This window comes from Lissotriton vulgaris, chromosome 12 (genome assembly GCF_964263255.1).
Source record: "Lissotriton vulgaris chromosome 12, aLisVul1.2, whole genome shotgun sequence".
In the NCBI taxonomy this organism is placed as follows: domain Eukaryota; kingdom Metazoa; phylum Chordata; class Amphibia; order Caudata; family Salamandridae; genus Lissotriton; species Lissotriton vulgaris.
Window position 1 is genome coordinate 642,981,147 of NC_141700.1, and position 19,766 is coordinate 643,000,912.

A 19,766-nucleotide genomic window follows, 5' to 3' on the forward strand; every position below is an offset into this window, starting at 1 on the left:
GTTGATGTCTCGTTCTAACACAGCGCCAAGACGCCTCGGCAATAGTGCGCTTTAAAAGTAAAGACAGTCACTCAGTCAGTCATCCACTTACAACAAACAAGCTATAGCTTGGTTCCCTATTCTCGGCACCACTCACTTTTGGCACAATAACACAGAGGGCAAATCGTAAAGGTACAATGAAAACAATAAAGGAACAAACAAACAGCCAGATTTAAGACTGCTTTCTAAGGAACCTTAGACTAGAGGCCTTGGGTTCCCCCTAAAACAACGTGACACCAAGTTGACGTATAGAATGCAATGATTAACTGGAGTAGGGAGTGAGGAATACCCAACTGTAGGCAGCTGGCTCCTTATATGATGTATCAAAATGAGGTATATCGTGTGAAGAGTCCAGGGGTTCCTTTATAAATGCACAGGGGCTTGCTATGGCAATCCCAAGGTGCTCTGCTAGGGGATAGTGTGACCGAGCAGCCTTCTGCTTAACACAGAGAAGTACAAGAGATCTGAAAATACCCACCATGGTCAATAAATGAGACACATGACCAAAGAAGGAGATCCACACCAATTAGTAAAATTAGCAAGTATCTTTATATATGTTAAGGCATCAGAAGAAAATCGTTCAGGTAAGTTTTTTTTTAAAGAGAAATACTTTTTTGGTTCAAAAAGTTGACACAGTGTGATTTCTGAGTTCTGCAATGTTAACCTATGGAAGGAAAATCATATACGGTTTACACGTTCTTGTGCGCGAATTACGGGACCAGTGTCTTGGGTCCAAGGTGAGTACAGGGCTAGGTCCAAGGCAGCACCAGCAGATCACCTCCAGCAGCAACTATAGGGCTGTTTGGTGCAGCGGTGCTAAGAGTGTCCGGTGACTTATGCAAACCAATGGGAATCAGTCTGGTCACAACAATTTTGGGGGACGTGGGTACACATTTGGTACTCTTCTTCTCAGGACAGGGTGTCCGGGTGCAGAGGGTCTTTGGGTTGTCTGGTTTCTCCATCTGGTTGAGGGGGTCTGCCACCAGAGGGGCAAGCGACATCGGTGAGTTCACGAGGAGTCACATGGGTACCATGCTTACACCATTGGCCCACTTCAACACAGGTTGGGGGGGGGGGGCAAGTATAGTGATGCTTTGCTGTGTTGGGTGGACCCTTCGGGTCAATATGCCCCCTAAATTACCACTTCCTGTGGGAAGTGGGCATAATCCTGTCCCAGAATTCCTAAGTAGGCGATCATAAAGATGGCTACTTCTGAAAAATCCTGTCCGCCTCAGTTTAGCCCACTTTAGGGCCGATACTAGCCTGGGGGTGGTACTAATTTTCCCGTCTGTCCAAGTGCCAAGGAGCTTTGGACAGAGGGGTTTGTTTCCTGTACTGTGAGGGAAGCCACATTTGGATTTCAACTGCAGCAGCTCTTTGAAGCTGGCTGACCTAGGAAGGCTATTCAGTAGGTCATATTGTGGGAAGGGGTGTGACTCCCTCGTCCCAGACATGCTTTTGTTCTCGGTCTCCTGAGGGTAAAAGGCTCTCACCCTTGGAGGTCTGAACAGTCTTGTGGGTGGCAGGCTAGCAGAAACCAATCAGGGAGCATTCCAGAGGCTGGTAGGTTTTCAGGGGGCCCATCTAAGGTGCCCTCTGGGTGCATGTATTGGTAAATCCATCACTGGAATCAGTGTGGGTTTACCAATACGAGATGTTTGATACCAAACATTCCTTTCTTCAGTGAAGCCATCATGTAACTCACTATCACCAGTGTCCAGCACATGTTTTAAAATGGCTTCCCTGGTCATTTGTACTGGCAGTAATATGGCTGCCCAGCACAGTGTGAAATCTGCTCATGCAGGTTTGCCCTCATATGTAATATTCAGCACCCTGCCTTCCGCTGTCAGGCCTGCTGTAGGGGTGACTTAAAAATATTGCATGCAGTGATAGAGGACAAGGCACACAGGGATGTGTGACATGTTATGTTTTCACCACTCTCAAAAAATCATCCATAGAATGACCATGAACTAACAGTGTAACTCATGAGTGAAGAAAACATTTCTGTAGTATGTATTAAAACATTCTCGTTTTTTCCAGACTTCACCGTAGTCATGTGAAGACAGACATATACCCCCAGAATTCAGCACAAAATGTGTGCCATAGCTTCAAGCTCCTGAAACAGAAGCTGATTTTGTACATTTGGTATTTTAATTGTGTACCACATTTAGCTTAATTAATGCACTTACTCTTGTATGTAATATTGTACAGTTGACATGCACTTACTTTCAAATCCTTCACACTCTCCCGGCACCCCTATTACAAGATCGCCACCCCACCACCTTGGAGTCCTTTTTAGGGCTCGCCTACGCAGCGTGCATGCGCTGCAAAGGAGAAACTTTAACCGTCGCTCTGCTCTTTTTGGAAACACATACACGTGCTTGTGACGGCATCCACCTTGCGGGAGCGAGCAGGGGCGCGCCACTAGCACGAGTATGTGCTTCCAAAAAGAGCAGACTGCACGCGCCCGCTCCACTGCCGGGCTTGTTTTAAACAGCGGTGCGCGCAGGGACCATTTGTTTTTCATTCAAAATACTTGTTTCGCTTTTGCAGTTGCAATGTATAGTCTTGCTGCTGCTTCTGCGCGTTTACATCCAGTTGACAATTCTTAGTTGTCTGGGTTTTTGTAACTCCCTCTTTCTAGGTTAATGTGCAGAACTTCTTAAACGGCTGCAGCCGATTTAAAATGCTGCTGACAGACTTACACTATGATGTCGGTTATCATACTTATGCTTCAGCGGCTCTAGGCTCCTTACATTGGTTGCCATTGCTAACATAGATTCGTTTTCAGTTTCTGTGTTGTATACATAGGCATTCAATGGGAAAGAAACTTGCTATCTCCAGAAGAAATGTTTACGGTATACTCCTGCCCGTAGGTTGTGCTCCTCCAACAGTCACCTGGTTGTTGTCCCAAAGTTTAAGAGGGGACGACTGGGAGGCAGATCATTCTCGGATATAGCTGCTTATGTCTGGAATTTTTCCTCTTATTTCCATAAACTGCAAAATACGTTTTCCTTTAGGGAAGCCTTCAAAACTTGGCTTTATGCCAAACAGTGCCTAGTTTCTTCTCATTCGTCAGTTATTAGCTTGCATTACCTCAGCGCCAATAGCGTGGAGCAGCATAGAGTGGATCACAGTGCACTTTACCAGGTTGCCTAACATAACATAGCCCACTTATAAGGTAAACATGACAACTGACTTGCTCTTAGTTCACTAATAGCATTGCTAGCAGGAGCGAGCAGGAATGTTTCCAGGTGCAGTTATAAACCTCAGAAGAATGAAATTCTGAGCAGGCCTTCCCAGTGTGTGACCTTCAGCTCACACTAGATGTCAGCAAAAAGCGTTTAACTGACTGAGGCATCTTGCCAGCTACAATAAGCATTTGCAATGAAATAGGTCTCGCATTTCCGAGAGTTGGAGGTATTGGCATTGTAAATGACAATGCCTTTTATTCATTTGTTTTGAAAACCTACGAGCGGTGCATAAAAACGCACTTTGTACGTACTGTCCTTGCTAACGAGAAGCAAGGCTGTCAGTAAAAGAGACTGCCAGCTTTGCTTCTCATAAGCAAGGACTATAAGTACAAAGTGCTTGTTTACGCACGCCTTGCAGGTTTAAAATAAATAAAAGGCAGTCATTTTCAATGCCAATAGCTCAAACTCTTGCAAATGCGAGACCTATAGCATTGCAAATGCTTGTTTGTTTTTGTACATAAAGACCTCCATCACACTATTTATCCGGTCAAATAGTACATAATCTGTGCTATTTAGCCTGCGGCTGGATAAACATTCAAGTTTTAGATATTAAGATGGCCGCTGGCTGAATGGGTTTGTGTAATTTTTCCAGCTGCTGGCCAAATAGCAGAGATTATTGGACTATTTTGCCGGCAGCTGGAAAAAATAGCCAGCCCATTTACATTTATATCGTAGGAAATGACTTTGATACAGACATAGCCAGTATAGCCACCAAAGCCTTTCACAAAAATGATAATAAAATGAACAGCTGAATCACTTTTAACAGTATGATAAGCTGTAGCTGAAGCAAAATCAATGCCTATGGTCAGGGCCAGACTGGGAACTAAAACCGGCCCTGGCAAAGTGCTCGGCCGCCCCCCGTCCTCCCAGGGAGCTGGGGGTGCCGCCGAGCTCTTTGACAGGGCTGGTTTTCGGCCGATTTTGTTACTATGCTGCAAAAACGGTCCTGGAACAAAATCGGCCCCCAGGGGCCCAAAACCGGCCCCCACCCGTGCGGCGCACCGGGGGACTGCCCGGTGCCCGCTACGGCCAGTCCGGCCCTGCCTATGGTGCATACTGAAGTTATATATTTTATCACTCCAGTTATATGTACCTGCCACTCTACCAAGCAAGGATGGGTTGAGTCATGCAAATGTTTCAAGTAAGAAAAGTGTTCCATTGTTGTAGAACCTTGGGTATGTTGGTGGGTGAGTGGTATGGTGGAGGTAAATTCCAGTAAAGAAGGGCATAGAGGGGGGATTATTAACTACAGGGATGTGGTTTGAAAAGGTGCAATTTTAGCTGTAGGATAGCAAGTATGTCTTTTAGTATGAGAGATCCCCAAATGGGAGGAGGGGTATTTTTATGGTGCCCTGCATGGCTTTATACATCTATGAGTGCTTTGGATGTGTTTTTCATTTATTCATGCATTTGGGGTTTTAGTACAGCATAGACATACCCACGCAGGGAGGGAGAGTGCTAAACATGCTTTGTTATAAATACAATACTGCTACACACTTTTACAAGCAACTGCCATCAAATAGTACACATTTAGCTCAAAGCTTATCAAAGAATCACGATGCCTTAAATTAATGAAATGGAATAGGGATACTTAAGATAGATGTGGACGACTAACTAGGATTACAGCTGTGGGACATGTAGTCGTGCTTGAAGAGATGTGGTGTCTCTAAGTTGTCCAGTTGATTTTGTGTGTTATTTTGTGGCTCATTCTTTGATCAGCATTGAACCGCACCAAGACAAGGTTAGGTCCTTTCTTTGCACTATTTAAATGGCCCTAAATGTACACGTCTCACTGTTTAGCTGTCACTTGTTGATGAGCGGTACAAATTGGGAAATGTTCTGGGTAGTTAATTGATGCCTGTTTTTGGACTGCAACAGTTTTGAAAAAAGTTCTCTGAGCCCACCTTTAGGAAATACAAGTCTATGTTTTTTTGGCAGGAACTGAGTCTTCTGTCATTATGGCATGTTTTAACCTCAGGAGCAACCCACACCACACATGCGGAGAGCTGTAATAGTTTAGAAGACACTATGCAGTTTTTTCGTGGTCAGTTGTATGGCCTGTAAAATTAGTGTGTGGTTTATCTCTTTTTAAACTACTTATTTTGGACTTTCACATCGTGTGGACCACACCCAGGGGTGGGTAGCAGTTGCACAAGAATAACTTAACTCCTCCAGTAAAAGCATCTATTTGTCAACTTAGAGTGTATTAAAGTAATACCGGGAATGGGAAGGAGAGGTGGTTGTTCAAGGTTAGGAAAGATGCTGTGGTTGTCGGAAGTTACTGATGGAGATAGGTATCTAAAGATGTTAAGAAGATGGCGCTGATGAGGAGGAGGTGGGTCTGGGGTGAGTGTTATAGATGTGCTTATAGGTCATCTCATCTTTTCAAAGAGTTTAGAAATGATTTTGCAGCAACAGGAAAATCTGTGAAAATGTTCCAGGTAGTTTAGCAAAGCGTGCTAATTGAAGAAAGTGCTCTGATCTTCCAGTGAAATTCTAAGTCTGAGGAACTCCATGAGTGCGGAGTGTCTGCAGCAAGCGCTAGTTTTTCTTTGACATGGAAAAGGGTGGACAGAACTATTGTATTGAACACAAGTAGCCAATGTAATACCTTTGAAGGGACACAATCTGGGCATCATATAATGAAGACACAGCACATCCCTACAGGACGTTGTGGAAAAGGAGATGGAAACGATGAAGGTATGCCAAGCCATTCATTATAATATGAAAGCAGGACATGGGCCTTCTCTGTTCATTCTCCGCCCTTATCTTATCAATGCTAATAAATGGTGTAGTGTTTGTGCATCATTAATAGCCTATATCTTTAAAGATGGTTTGAGGAAGCAGAGTCTCCAAAAATATGTGGGAATGATAAATTCTTGCTAGACATAGACAGGCGAGCAGAGAGTGGGTGCTACCATAAGCACCATCGGAGTTCTTCAAGTGCTAAAATGCATGATTTACCTTTACCCATAGCAGTTGGGTTGGTCTTTTCATTTATTTAGCAGCCTTTCTCCCAAATAACTGAAGGACAAGAAGTATAAACGTTTATAGTAGTTTCAGTGGCTGCCTCAAAGAGGTCGGTCGTATTCGTTTTACAAAGAGGGTACAAAAAATAGATTTTAAATGTGCCTAATCAATAAACTAATCATGGTCGACTAGTGGGTTCTCCTGAATTCGAAAATAAAGGTAAGACTTTTAAAGTGTCATCAGGTGTTGCTTTTAGGGAATGCTTAAAGACAGAAAAGCAGGGCGTAGCCCAGACTGAGAGGCACAGACCTTTTACCGAAGAGGTCTTTGGAGGCCGAAAGACGAGAAACTCATGAAGACACAACAGGGTTTTGCACAGTGAGGAGATTGAGATGGCAAAATTAGCATATTTATACAGTGTTTGTTCCCTCCAGAGAGGTCTCTTACAACTGCTCAGAGATAACAAATGCTTATTGTTAACCAAATCATTGATCCTAATTTTATCAAACTGGTAATTATGAAAGGCTGGGTAGACCTGCCCGGATTCAAACCATTGACTACAGGATCAAATGCAGATCCCTGGAGTGGAACCACTAGTCCATGGAGTCATGAGACCCGTAATATTGTTGTAAAGGTGATACGAAAAGTAAAGTGAGAAGATGTCATTACGGGAATGATGTAACAATAACAGGAGATTATAGACCGGCCCAGTACAGAACCATAGGGAAGACCAACTTGAAGTGAAATTGGGGTGAGCAGAAGGAGCACCAGGAGACAGAAATATGGTGAAAGTGGTAGAAGGTAGTTTATTCCAGAACCATGTCCCCATGCCTATGGAGGCGAGAGCAGAAAGCACAGTTTTGGTGCTTGACAAGTGTTGAAGCCTACAGACACATCCGAGAAGATGAGTACACCGCTATGGTGCTTGTGGTTGGTGGAGGTTAGAAAGAAGCTGCAGGGTGGAAGGATGTGCCCAAGTACTGAAGATGGAAAACACCAGATTTCATGGCTTTATTATCTAGTGGACAGATATAAAGTTGAAAATTATGTTGGAAACAAATATCTTCAGAATTTTTGGATAGTATGGGAGCTGGGATACGAAGAAGTAATTGGCCGGAGAAAAACATTTACTCTGTGTTTTTTGTTTTAATTTTTTTAGTAGAGGTAGAAAATGTGCTGGTTTTAATCAGTCAGTCAAAATATAGGCAGCCTTGTTACTTGGCAGTCAGTGAATGGTGTTGCTGTGGTATGAGGGTTGGATGTGAGGGGAACCATAACCATCTTTGAAAACTGCCAAGGAATTAGTTGCAGTATATGGCACTGCTTATGGTATAGCTACACTGCATACATTGTATAGAATACACGGAGTTGTATGTCCCAGGACAAATGTGGCATGAGTACTCAAAGCCTCAGATAAAGTGATTATGTGTCCTCTACATCTAACTATATTTTCACTTCATGTCTCATCTTCCTGACCTATAGCAAGGATCCTTTAATTTGTTCATGGGCAGACAGAAATATGGCTTATGCGCGATAATTAAAGAATTTAATAAAATCCATACAATCTGTCTCTTCTTCCAGTGGAGAAGTGTGGCTCACTGGTTAGAGCGGCAGACTCTGAAGCAGGGATCAGGCCGGGGACCAGGGTTCAAGTCCCGACGCGGCAGGGTCTTGAGCTCAATGTCCGTGGACTCGCTAATTCTCGCCTCGTCGCCTACTCTAATCATGGGTCCCACGCTGCAACTCTGGGCAATAGCTTGCTTAATCTCCACAACGGCCCCTACAACACTGGGATGCCTGGCTTCACCTTGGGGGTGCCCAGGAGGGGCATCTCACAGGGAGAGCCAGGAAGGGTTCCACCGCGTTATACAGCGCCGGGACGCCCCGCTGGGGCAGCTGTGCGCTTTACAAAATACACTACATTTACATTTACATTTACATTCCATTTGAAGACAATATTTCTTTGCAGGTACATCCAGTAATTGAACCATTTTCCAGAATTTGCAATGATCTAGTGTTAATTATGAGTAAAATCTGAAAAATATATTAACTGTGTAATACTTCTTCTCTGCCTTTCCTAGTGGGTGTGAAGGAGAAGAGGTGCTCAGCAGCACTTTGGAATATACAGATGTGACCACTCCATTGACCACAGGCTACAATACCAGGGCAAACAGTGAGGAGCAGATAGTGGACGCACAGTCCCTGCGGAGTTCTGAGGGCATCATGGGGCAAGCGATGCACCGGACACGGACTGCCAGCGAGCTGCTTTTGAACAGGTATTTTAGGCAGAAAAGAAGGTCATATGAAAAGAGGACTATGTCCACCGTGCCCTATCACATTTTATGAACAGAAATTTTGGGTCCAAGTCACAGACTGCACTTTTGAGTAAGTGTACACTTTCGAGTAAGTTTACTACAACTCATTATTCACAAACTGCACTTTTGTAGTTACTTATATTTTTGTTGTAAGTCAAGCACTACACATGGCCAACCAATGGTACTGCAACACCCTCCCATAGAAAATAATGGAGGTATTGAATTAAAATAAAACAAACCACTTAGGAAATTAGGTCAAATTAAATTATCTAAAATAGGTAAAAATATAAATCAATTTAAATTAATGTTTCAAAAATATATACAAATACTACATATTTACTATTTATAAATATTTGTTAACATTAATCTCTCTACTAACATTCGTCTAGCTATTACTATCTACTGATAGCCTGCTTGTTTTTCTGCAATCCAGTTCCCAAGATCTACACTACACCGATCTTCCATTTGCCATCTGTTCAACTCCATTACCTCTGCCATTTATAGTAATCTCATCTCATCTCATACTTCTGAACCTCTCTGTTGCATTTGATACTGTTGATGTCTCCCACTTTACTATCTATCCTTTCTAACCTTGGTATCACAGAGTCGGTACTGGACTTATCTTCATCCTATCACTCTGGTGTTTCCTTCCTGGTGCCATTGTGCTCCTTGCTCTCTTCCCACAAGACTCAGTCCTGGACCTTTCCACTTATCCATATACATTGCATCCCTTTGGTGAAATCACTGCTCTCAGCTTCTTCTATCATTGCTACGCTAATAGTACTCTGATCTTCCACTTCCTACTTTTAATCTTCCACTTCAAACCTTCTTTCGAAAACTAGATGACTATCCGATTGCTTTAACTGAGTTCATCCAAAACAGAAATGATATACTTTCCAAATGCTTCTTAACCTACCTCCCTCAGTGTCCCAATAGACACCACTTCAAATACTCCAACTCACCTCAGCCAGCCATCTAAAACAAAACTTCAATTCATCTGTGAATGTGGAAACTTCCATCACCAACATCGCCACAGCAACCAGGTTCCAACTTTTTTTCATACATGAAATGGCTCCCTCTCTATCATACAGCCAAAACACTTGTTTTCTCACTTCTCTTGAACTAACTGCACAACAGCAACAACCTCCTAGGAGGTCTATGTCAATACTTAACCCCCCAAAGGCAAAGTCCTTAATTTTGTCACAAGGACCCTTTTATAATCTTCCCAGACACACTCCCATCTTTGAATACTGACACCAAGCCAGATGGCTGTTAGCAAGGAACAGGGCAGTCCATTAACTGTTTATCATAATATTCCATCCATAAATATCTCCTCCCTAACAGGAGGCATCCCAGCCTACAATTTATGATCATCCAATTACAATTCTACTAGTACAGCCAAACCACCATTCACACCATCTAGCATGTACTCATTCTGTCTGTTGAAACCATTTTACTGAAACTCAGTTCCAAGCAGTTATTCACTTTTTCTATGTTCCTGCTGTATTCAAGACAAATCATTAAAACACATCATCCTGAAAGAATCTCATGAACTCTTTTAATCAAGCTACACCCCCAATAAATCTACCTCAGTAAACGTGTATACAGTAAGAAATAAATGTTGTATTGTTACATCATTGTTAAATATCCACAAACCATTGATCCCCAAATCCTGCCTGCTTGTGAACACCATCTAACTGCTGCTACATTTAGCAAGTTGCATCTAAATGCTGCCTTTTCTTGTAATAAGTAAATAAATGGCAAATGCCCAGAAGGCACGTCTAATGTGATGCAAATCCCATTGAAATTGGTTAGTCTTACATTATCTAGATTGTGTTCATCAATCCAGATAACCTAAACAAAGCAAGACCATCAACAGCATCATCTAAATTTCCAATTACAGAATCAATCATCCTATGACATGGCAATAAGACCTCGAAACTTCACATGCCCTTTAATAGTATAACCTTTTTGTTGTACCCTTGAAGGACTGACTTTCCATTTCTAGAATGCAAAAGCGGTAATAAATAATACTCTATCAGACAACAACCCTTCAATAAGGGTACAAAATCCTTCAGCACTGTAAGATCCCCGAGGAATTAAATCTTAACAATAAATCTCACAATCATTTGTAGATGTTATGTTATGTTAAAACAACTTATAAAGTGCACAAATACCAAAAGGTGTCTCGGTGCTGACTGCTCCAGAAGGCAGGCCAATGGCCTAAATGTAAAAAGCCTAGTTATTGAAGAGGCAAGTTTTTAATTGTTTCCTAAGTGACAATAAAGTAGGACTGGCTCTGATCTAAGATGGGAGAGAATTCCATAGCTTAGCAGTTACAACCACAGAGCTTCTGTCGCCCCAGTGAGTTCTCTAAGTACTTAGGATGACAAGCAGGCTAGCACCTGACAAATGCAAGGGTCAGCTGGGAGTATATATCTGCAGTAAGTTCTTCAGAAATTCTGGCCCTATATTGTAGATCGCCTTATAGGCAATACACAACGCTTTGAATGTTTTTCTGCTTCTTAAAGGCAACTAATGAAGTTATCTAAACACCTTGGAGATAGACTTAAATTTTGGTGTGCCAGAAAGCATCCTGGCGGCTGCGATCTGTACCAGCTGTAACTTATTTAAAACCATTTCCTGTGCGTTAATCAATAAACTGTTGCAATAACCAACTTTCAACATCACCAAAGTGGATATTATCTTTCTCCTGGCATCAGCCGGGATGAAAGGGAACAGTTTCTTCACCATTCTAAGAGCATAAAAGCATGAGGAGACCACCGAGTTGACACGTAATTTAGAAGACAGCTTGTCGTCTGGGACCACACCCAGATTCCTGGCTTTAGATCTGTGGTTCTGTATTATTTGTAAGAGATAATCAGACGTATTACCATTTCTCACCCTCTCTCTTCTAAAAAGAGATTGTAGTAATATTTCCTTCTATGTCCATGGAACTCAACGTTGAGAAAAAACTGCCAAGTTCAGGACCTCCTAAATTATATGAACACGCTCAGCCAGCTCTACCCTTCCCCCAATCCACCTACCATTTCTCTTGATATAAGTCTTTTGCACCATGATTTCTGAAATAAAGGGGCCGTACATTATTTGTCACTATCATTGCCTTCATAGACTGTTTTACCTGCATGACATTTACCATGAGCTTCTCCATATTCTTCGTATACTAACTTCAACCTACCTCTTTAAATGCCGCTTTTTCTATTGTCACTCAACTATTTTAAAATGATTCCATGCTCATGTACCGTGGATAAAACTTTGACTGCATTGTTTCTAAAGGACAGCATTCAAATACTAACCTTACATCTTGAAACAGAAACTTGGTTAGTTTAGGAGTTATCTGTTTACCAAGAAGGGAAAGACGGGGAAAGTGAATAACTAGGGTACATCTACTGTTGAATTACATACCACTTACCCAAAGCGTCCTATGGAGAAATCCTGTCAAAAATGTGAGAGTGCAAAAGCAAGAATAAGCGGACCTCCTATATAGCAATATTAGGTCAGGGAAAAGAGGGGAGGACAGCATATATATACATATGAAAATTTCCCTCATGGACCAACATATCTACTTCTAATATTTGAAAATATGCCAGTGACAGAAAGTGATCATCTCAAAAAAAAATTATTTTATCAAAACATTTCATTTCTTTTTTTAAAAAAGATATTCATCATAGTATTATTATAAATATTCAAAGAGTTATAACTTCATCATAAATAGACTTAGATGCATATAATCGTTGGCACATTTCTTTTACAACCACGATTATTGCAAGAAATTATATAAATATGACATACAACTATACAACACATCTATAATAAAAAAGGTCCTCCTGATTCAATATAGCAAACACAAACCAAACTCCAATCATACACTGTCATTCATTCTCACACACTTGGAAACAAACACTATCTGTCAATGGTAGAGTTTTGGATCAGACAGAAAAGAAAATAGTAGTTTTGCTCTCTGCCAACAAATCGGGTCTCAAAAAGAAAATATGAGACTCGGCACTGGGTCGACGCGCATTTCGGTGGATTGAAGGCTGTTGGAACCACCTTCCTCAGGACCACTTCAGATACAACGCTTTCATTTCACAGGGGACCTATAAATACAGCAAGATGTCAGCTTACAACACTGGCACACAAGGAAACTCTGTACATAGAAAATTAAATTTGTTTTGTTTGACCTATCATGGATACCCACATGTCACTTATGAGCATATCAATCATCAAAGTACACATACATAACAGATGTTCTGCAAATTTCTAAATCACTTACAAAATCCTAAATAATAACACTAATGTAGTACACCTCATTATATACGGAGACCGCTCAAGGATATCTAGCGCATCATGTCCATAGCTAAAGTTCATAGACACCGTCACCAACACCCAGTGATCAAGAGCATCATACCTAAAAAGAGAGTCCATAATATTGGTCTCTAGTATGTCAACCAGCAAGAAAGTAGAAATCCTTCAGCAATCAAAAGTAAGTTGTACAGCGTCCTATAGATGTGGAAAGAATATATATACTGTCAGGCAGTCTAATAAACTATAGACGGGTACAATTAGGTAATCTTCATAACATCATTATATTACCTAAAATTGTGCAGCTAGTTGATTCAGGATAACTTTAACAGGATAACTTCTTTCAAGGTGAACGGAGGCCATCAAAGAGTTAAGGTTACTGGAAAGATAGTATATGAGCAATCTGGTGAGTGACCCTAAGCTACAATGGAACTCATCCAAAGATAGCTAACAATTCCTAACATTTATACTAAACCGTACGCAGTTAATGCTCATATTTTAATTCATTTTTAGGTCTCGCTGGTGTTAGCAGCGCGAAGCACTGCTCCAGCGAAAGACCTATTGTTGTGGGTTTGCCAGGAAAGGGGCACAGGGGGTGGTTACGCGCTTCACCTCGGCGATTTTATCTCGAGGACGCGCTTCTGCAGTCGGGCTTGCATCACGTGAGCAGACTCTCCAGGGCGCTGCAGATCTGTTTTTGCGATCGCGCCTAATGACTTCCGTGTCTCGTTTTAGGTCTCGCTGGTGTTAGCAGCGCTTCGTGCTGCTCCAGCAAAAGACCTATTGTTGTGGGTTTGCCGGGAATGGGGCACAGGGGGTGGTTACGCGCTTCACCTCGGCGATTTCATCTCGAGGACGCGCTTCTGCAGTCGGGCTTGCATCACGTGTGCAGACTCTCCAGGGCGCTGCAGATCTGTTTTTGAGATCGCGCCTAATAACTTCCGTGTCTCGTTTTTTTTTTTAGGCAAGTTGCACGCGCTTTTTTTTTTTTTGCAGGCAAGTGGCACGCGCTTGACTCTCCAGGGCGCTGCAGATCTGCGCTGCAGATCTGTTGTGATCGCGCCTAATGACTTCCGTGCCTCGCATTTTTTTTAGGCAAGTTGCACGTGCTTGACTCTCCAGGGCGCTGCAGATCTGTTATTGTGATCGCGCCTAATGACTTCCGTGTCTCGAATTATTTTAGGCAAGTGGCACGCGCTTCTGCTGGCCGTGTGCAGACTCTCCTGTGCGCTTCAGTTCAGATGTTGTTATCTAATGTGCTTGGTGATTTTTATTTAACCACGGTGTTAAAAGTCGCAAAGGTACGTTAAAAGCCGCCTCACTGGGACTACGGTTGCTTTTAAATTCCAAAGCATTACCACGTCTCAAACTTCGTAACCCTTCTTGCCGCTGACACCATTATGGTTAAAAGAACGGCTTACAATATATAATTTCTACGATAGATCTCATGTTATGGAATTAATTAAAATCAATAAGTTATGTAAAAAGCCGCCTCACTGCCGCTTCTGCTGGCCCTGTGCACACTCTCCTGTGCGCTTCCGTTCAGCTGTTGTGAACTAATGTGATTGGTGCTTTTTAGGTCTTGCTGGTGTTAGCAGCGCAAAGCTCTGCTCCAGCGAAAGACCTATTGTTGTGGGTTTCCTGGGAATGGCTGAGAGGGGGTGGTTACGCGCATAACCTCGGTGATTTCACCTCGAGGACGCGCTTCAGCTGGCGGGCTCGCATCACGTGTTCAGACTCTCCTGGGCGCTGCAGCTCTGGTGTTGTGAACGTGCCGAACGTGCCTAATGACTGCACCTAATGACTTCCGTCTATCAGTCTAGCCGTCAATGTGCCCCGACGCCCCCACTCACCGGGTCTCTCATACTCCTCTCGTCCTGTCCCGCGGTAGTGGCGCTGCACGGGATTCGTAGGTGGCGAGCTCCCTTCCCTTCACAGGAGCGCGGGGTAGGCTCCCGTCCGCTTTCTGTCTGTGCTGGTGGCCCCGCCCTCAAGCAGGCAGTCCTGGGCAGTCCAGCCTGGCTTCCTGTGTCTCGCCCGTGCAGAGGGACCGGAAACACTCAATCCAAGAAAGGTACGTTGCTTGTTGTGGTCGGCATTTGCTTGCAGCGTTTCTCAGTAGTGTCTACCAACTTTGTTTGATGCGCTCTAAGCTTTCAATTTGCCAGAGAAGAATATTCACATTTTAAAGAGCTGCGAATGTTGCTGTATACAAGGAGGCGCGATAGGAGAAGAATCACACAAGCTGATGAAGTGGGGAGCCGGATCCCAACCTGGGTTTCTTCTTCGAGAGACACACACTTTCTGCTCTGCCCCAGCTCACTTCAGTCTGAAGTTCCAACGCTCACTCTGACCTGAATGGCAAATTTATTTACTCTTATAGCCTTAGACAAACGTTACCATTTATAGACTGTTTTAGGAGGAAAAAATATTGCCACAGCTGTGCGAGATCCTGTCTTCCTTGGATCCACCTGTTGGGCAGACTTCACTGCAGGCTCTCTGAGCTGGATGCACCCTGTTTAGTGGCCTCTTTATGCCGGGTGAGACCACCGCCTTTATACTCTGGGACTCTCTCTCAGCCTTTCATGGCCCTTCCTGTGAGATTCAAGCAGACCCCTTCTCTGGGGTATTGAGCCCCCTCACACCCCATTGGTCCCCTGCATCCGGGTGCAAAGCCTTGAAGCACCCTCTCTGGGGCTTTGCCTGTGTGGCGCTCAGTCCGATGCCCGCAGCCCTCATTCTAGGCCCTGCCTGTACAGTGCAGCTCGCCAAGATCCCCTCCGGGGTCTTTGCCTGAGGGGAGCCAAACCACTGTCCCTCCATCCAGGACCCCCATGAGGTGCGCATCCACCCATTCCTATTTGTACTGCAGAGCCACTGCCCCTTCCTCTTGGCCTGGCCTGAGGGGCTTATAGCATGATATCCCTGCCTGTCGAGGGCACCTGTGCATGAACCCCCCTCACTGGGCCCTGTCTGTGGAATGCAGGGGTAATGTCCTTCCATCGATGCCCCCCATGGGGTGCGCATCCCCCCAACCCTTTCCCATTTGTACTGCAGAGCCAGAGTGCAGAACAACTGGCCCTTCCTCGTGGCCTGGCCTGTGGGGCTTATAGCGAGATTTCTCTGCCTGTAGAAGGCAGGTCTCCATTAACCCCCTTCTTGCTCCCACACCTGCGGAATGCAAGGGGTAATGTCCCTCGGTCCGTACCAGTTCCCGTTCCCTCATACCCTGACACTTTCAGCTTCTGCTCTGCCTTTCCCCTCCGGGTTGAGGGTCCTGCGGGTGGGTGTGCTGCTCGATGGAACTTGGGAGCCCCCTCCCCGCATATGCTCCCAAGTACTGAGTGCTTTAACGCCAATTAGGAGCGGCTGCCACACAGCCCCATTGAGCGCCACCGTCCCCTGAATGCATCTGCCTAGATATGAACACGAGGCGGTTAATGGGTGAATGGTCAGGAGAGGGGGCTCTCCCGGAGGAAGGGGCGGGAAGCTATGATTTTATGGAGCGCTCAGAAGCAGCGCCTTTCAGATTTATGTGCACTTCGACAACCGCAAGATCTGAGGAATCCCTTCGAGGGGGCTTCAGAGGGACTTTTGCAACCTTCTCAAAGCGGGCTGGGGCTGATCTCTGGAGGGGCTTGGCATCAATAGTAACGTTTCCAAATTACCAACATGACTCTGGGCAATAGCTTGCTTAATCTTACCGACGGCCCCCAGCGCCTAGAGACCCTTACGGGTGATTGTGCCGCTTTACAAATGTGGATTATCATGTAATATCCTGGGATTCCCATATAACTGTAATTACTAATCAAAGGCCGGCTTAATATCCAACCCGCATTCTGTTAGCCCCGCACAGCTGGTCAGGGGGCGTCCTCCACAGAGGGGTCTGGGCTGCTGCTGCCCTCACACTGCACTACAGCTAGTGCATACTGGCCGGGGTCTGCAGGAAAACGCGCAGCTGATACAGCGCCTCTCAAGAGACAACCGCGTGGGAGCTATGCAAATGTTTATAAGTGTGAATGCGGTGGCCCTGGTGCCTCTCTGGTGCCTATTAGACTCGCAAGTCCTTGGGGGGGGAAAAAACTATTTTGTGTTTGTAATCATTTTGGTGCATTTAAGACAGAGCTGCACGAAACTTCATCTTAAAAGGATGCCCTGCCACGGTCTAAGGTAGCTCTGTGCCACCATGGCTCACTGCTTTTCTCTGCCCGGCCACAGGCTCTGGTGACTTGAGAAATCCGTGGCTCACAGGGCTCGGGTGGCTTCCTGACACTGTGGAACTGTTCCTTCTATGTTGTCTCAGGGATACCCGACTCTGTCGGAATCTGGCCTTCCCCTGGCACGGCTAGCATTGGGATGCTGTGGCTCACAGTACTATGCGCCGCAACAAGCGGGGACTCACTAGAGTCAAATCTGTAGTTGCACAGTTCATTAAAACAAGCATTAGCAATGCAATAGGTCTTGCATTTGCGAGAGTTTGAGCTATTGGCATTGTAAATGGCAATGCCTTTTATTAAAAGCGTTTGAAAACCTGCAAGCTGTGCGTAAACAAGCACTTTGTAATTGTAGTCCTTGCTTATGAGAAGCAAAGCTGGCAGTCTCTTTTACTGACAGCCTTGCTTCTCGTAAGCAAGGACTATACTTACAAAGTGCATGTTTATGCATGGCTTTTAGGTTTTCAAAACAAAAGAATAAAAGGCATTGTCATTTACAATGCCAATAGCTCCAACTCTTGCAAATGCGAGACCTATTGCATTGCAAATGCTTGTTCTTTTTTGTTGTCGTGCAATTTCTGGAGGTTCCATAATTCTTTTTTTTTTAAAGATTCGATAGAGTGACACTTCCTGGAAAAGACGAGAGTGAATATAATTATCTCAATACCTGCCTATTGTTATGCGTCGATGTGCCCCTGTTATTACTAAGAACCCTAGCGATTAGAAAAACGGGACAGTTGGAACTATTCCAATACTTATATTAACCCTCAGCTAAACATCCATACTAATGGTAGTGCTGTAGCACTTTTCAAAATGACTCTGCCCTCTATAGATAGCCTCGAAAGCTAGTTACGCTCTTACTTCTATAGGACGGAGTTCTATTGTGCATACAAACGGGGAATCACACTTGTGGAACAGCTGTCACGTTATAAACGGAAACTAACAAATCTTTTAACTACATTAGGAGCTCACTCGTAAAGATAACCAAATGGGAGAATAACGGATCTACTAATGCAGACCAAATTATCATTAATATTGTGATGGTCACATCACAGAATCCCGGCATTAAGAACGAAGAAAAAACACCTCAGAAGTACGAATTATAGTCTACTTGCCCTTCTATCAACGTGAAATGGCGACTGTGAAGGCCGCCCGTAGTGCGAAAACTGAGACAAATTCGGCGTGCAGTTGAAACGGTTTAAATAGTGCACCACCTACCTTACGGTAGGGATATCACCTCTGTAACTTCTCTCTGCCCTCATGCAGCTACTCTAGGGACTCATGGAGCTGAAAATGCACAATGATCCCCTGTACACGCACAGATATCCACAAATGGCTATAAAACACGCCCTGCTGACAAATAGTAACTCAGGACATGCAGAGAGTAAAGAGCAGACCAAACAATCAGTATCGATTCAGAAAAGGGGGTGGTGATGGACAGAGTATCTGAATTAAGCAGAACACTCCTACCCAGTCCAAAGATCAGGGCTTGATCCATCACCGTTTTTTAGCTCACTGCACCATCCCAGCTCAGAACCTGGCTACATGCAAATTAGTCTGTCCCTGGCCCAGTGCATCATGGGAACAGGGCAGACCAAACTACCAAGCCAATTCTTATACTGGGAAGGAAACAAGCTTCCGGGGACCGGTTTCTGGCATTTCAGCCGTCTTTGGCCCGGCTTGCTTGAATCCTGATGGTGCAGTGAGCAAGGGACTCACATCTGAGTATACCCTTCCACGCTTATGGTGGACAAAACGATTCAGAAAAGGGGCTGGTGATGGACAGAGTATCTGAATTAAGCAGAACACTCCTACCCAGTCCAAAGATCAGGGCTTGATCCATCACCGTTTTTTAGCTCACTGCACCATCCCAGCTCAGAACCTGGCTACATGCAAATTAGTCTGTCCCTGGCCCAGTGCATCATGGGAACAGGGCAGACCAAACTACCAAGCCAATTCTTATACTGGGAAGGAAACCAGCTTCCGGGGACCGGTTTCTGGCATTTCAGCCGTCTTCGGCCCGGCTTGCTTGAATCCTGATGGTGCAGTGAGCAAGGGACTCACATCTGAGTATACCCTCCCACGCTTATGGTGGACAAAACGATTCAGAAAAGGGGGTGGTGATGGATAGAGTATCTGAATTAAGCAGAACACTCCTACCCAGTCCAAAGATCAGGGCTTGATCCATCACCGTTTTTAGCTCACTGCACCATCCCAGCTCAGAACATGGCTACATGCAAATTAGTCTGTCCCTGGCCCAGTGCATCATGGGAACAGGGCAGACCAAACTACCAAGCCAATTCTTATACTGGGAAGGAAACAAGCTTCCGGGGACCGGTTTCTGGCATTTCAGCCGTCTTCGGCCCGGCTTGCTTGAATCCTGATGGTGCAGTGAGCAAGGGACTCACATCTGAGTATACCCTTCCACGCTTATGGTGGACAAAACGATTCAGAAAAGGGGGTGGTGATGGATAGAGTATCTGAATTAAGCAGAACACTCCTACCCAGTCCAAAGATAAGGGCTTGATCCATCACCGTTTTTTAGCTCACTGCACCATCCCAGCTCAGAACCTGGCTACATGCAAATTAGTCTGTCCCTGGCCCAGTGCATCATGGGAACAGGGCAGACCAAACTACCAAGCCAATTCTTA

The 19,766-nt window shown here is 44.5% G+C and overlaps 1 protein-coding gene across 2 annotated transcripts in view; it reads left to right on the forward strand.

Annotated features, from left to right (window-relative positions):
- The window catches only part of PIEZO1 (piezo type mechanosensitive ion channel component 1 (Er blood group)), a 901,942-nt gene that overhangs the window by 801,796 nt on the left and 80,380 nt on the right, over positions 1–19,766 (forward strand). For both annotated transcript variants that reach the window (XM_086945809.1, XM_086945810.1), the window contains one exon: positions 8,345–8,539. In XM_086945809.1, the coding sequence (XP_086801935.1) occupies positions 8,345–8,539 (195 nt within the window). The remainder of the gene's footprint in view (positions 1–8,344; positions 8,540–19,766) is intronic.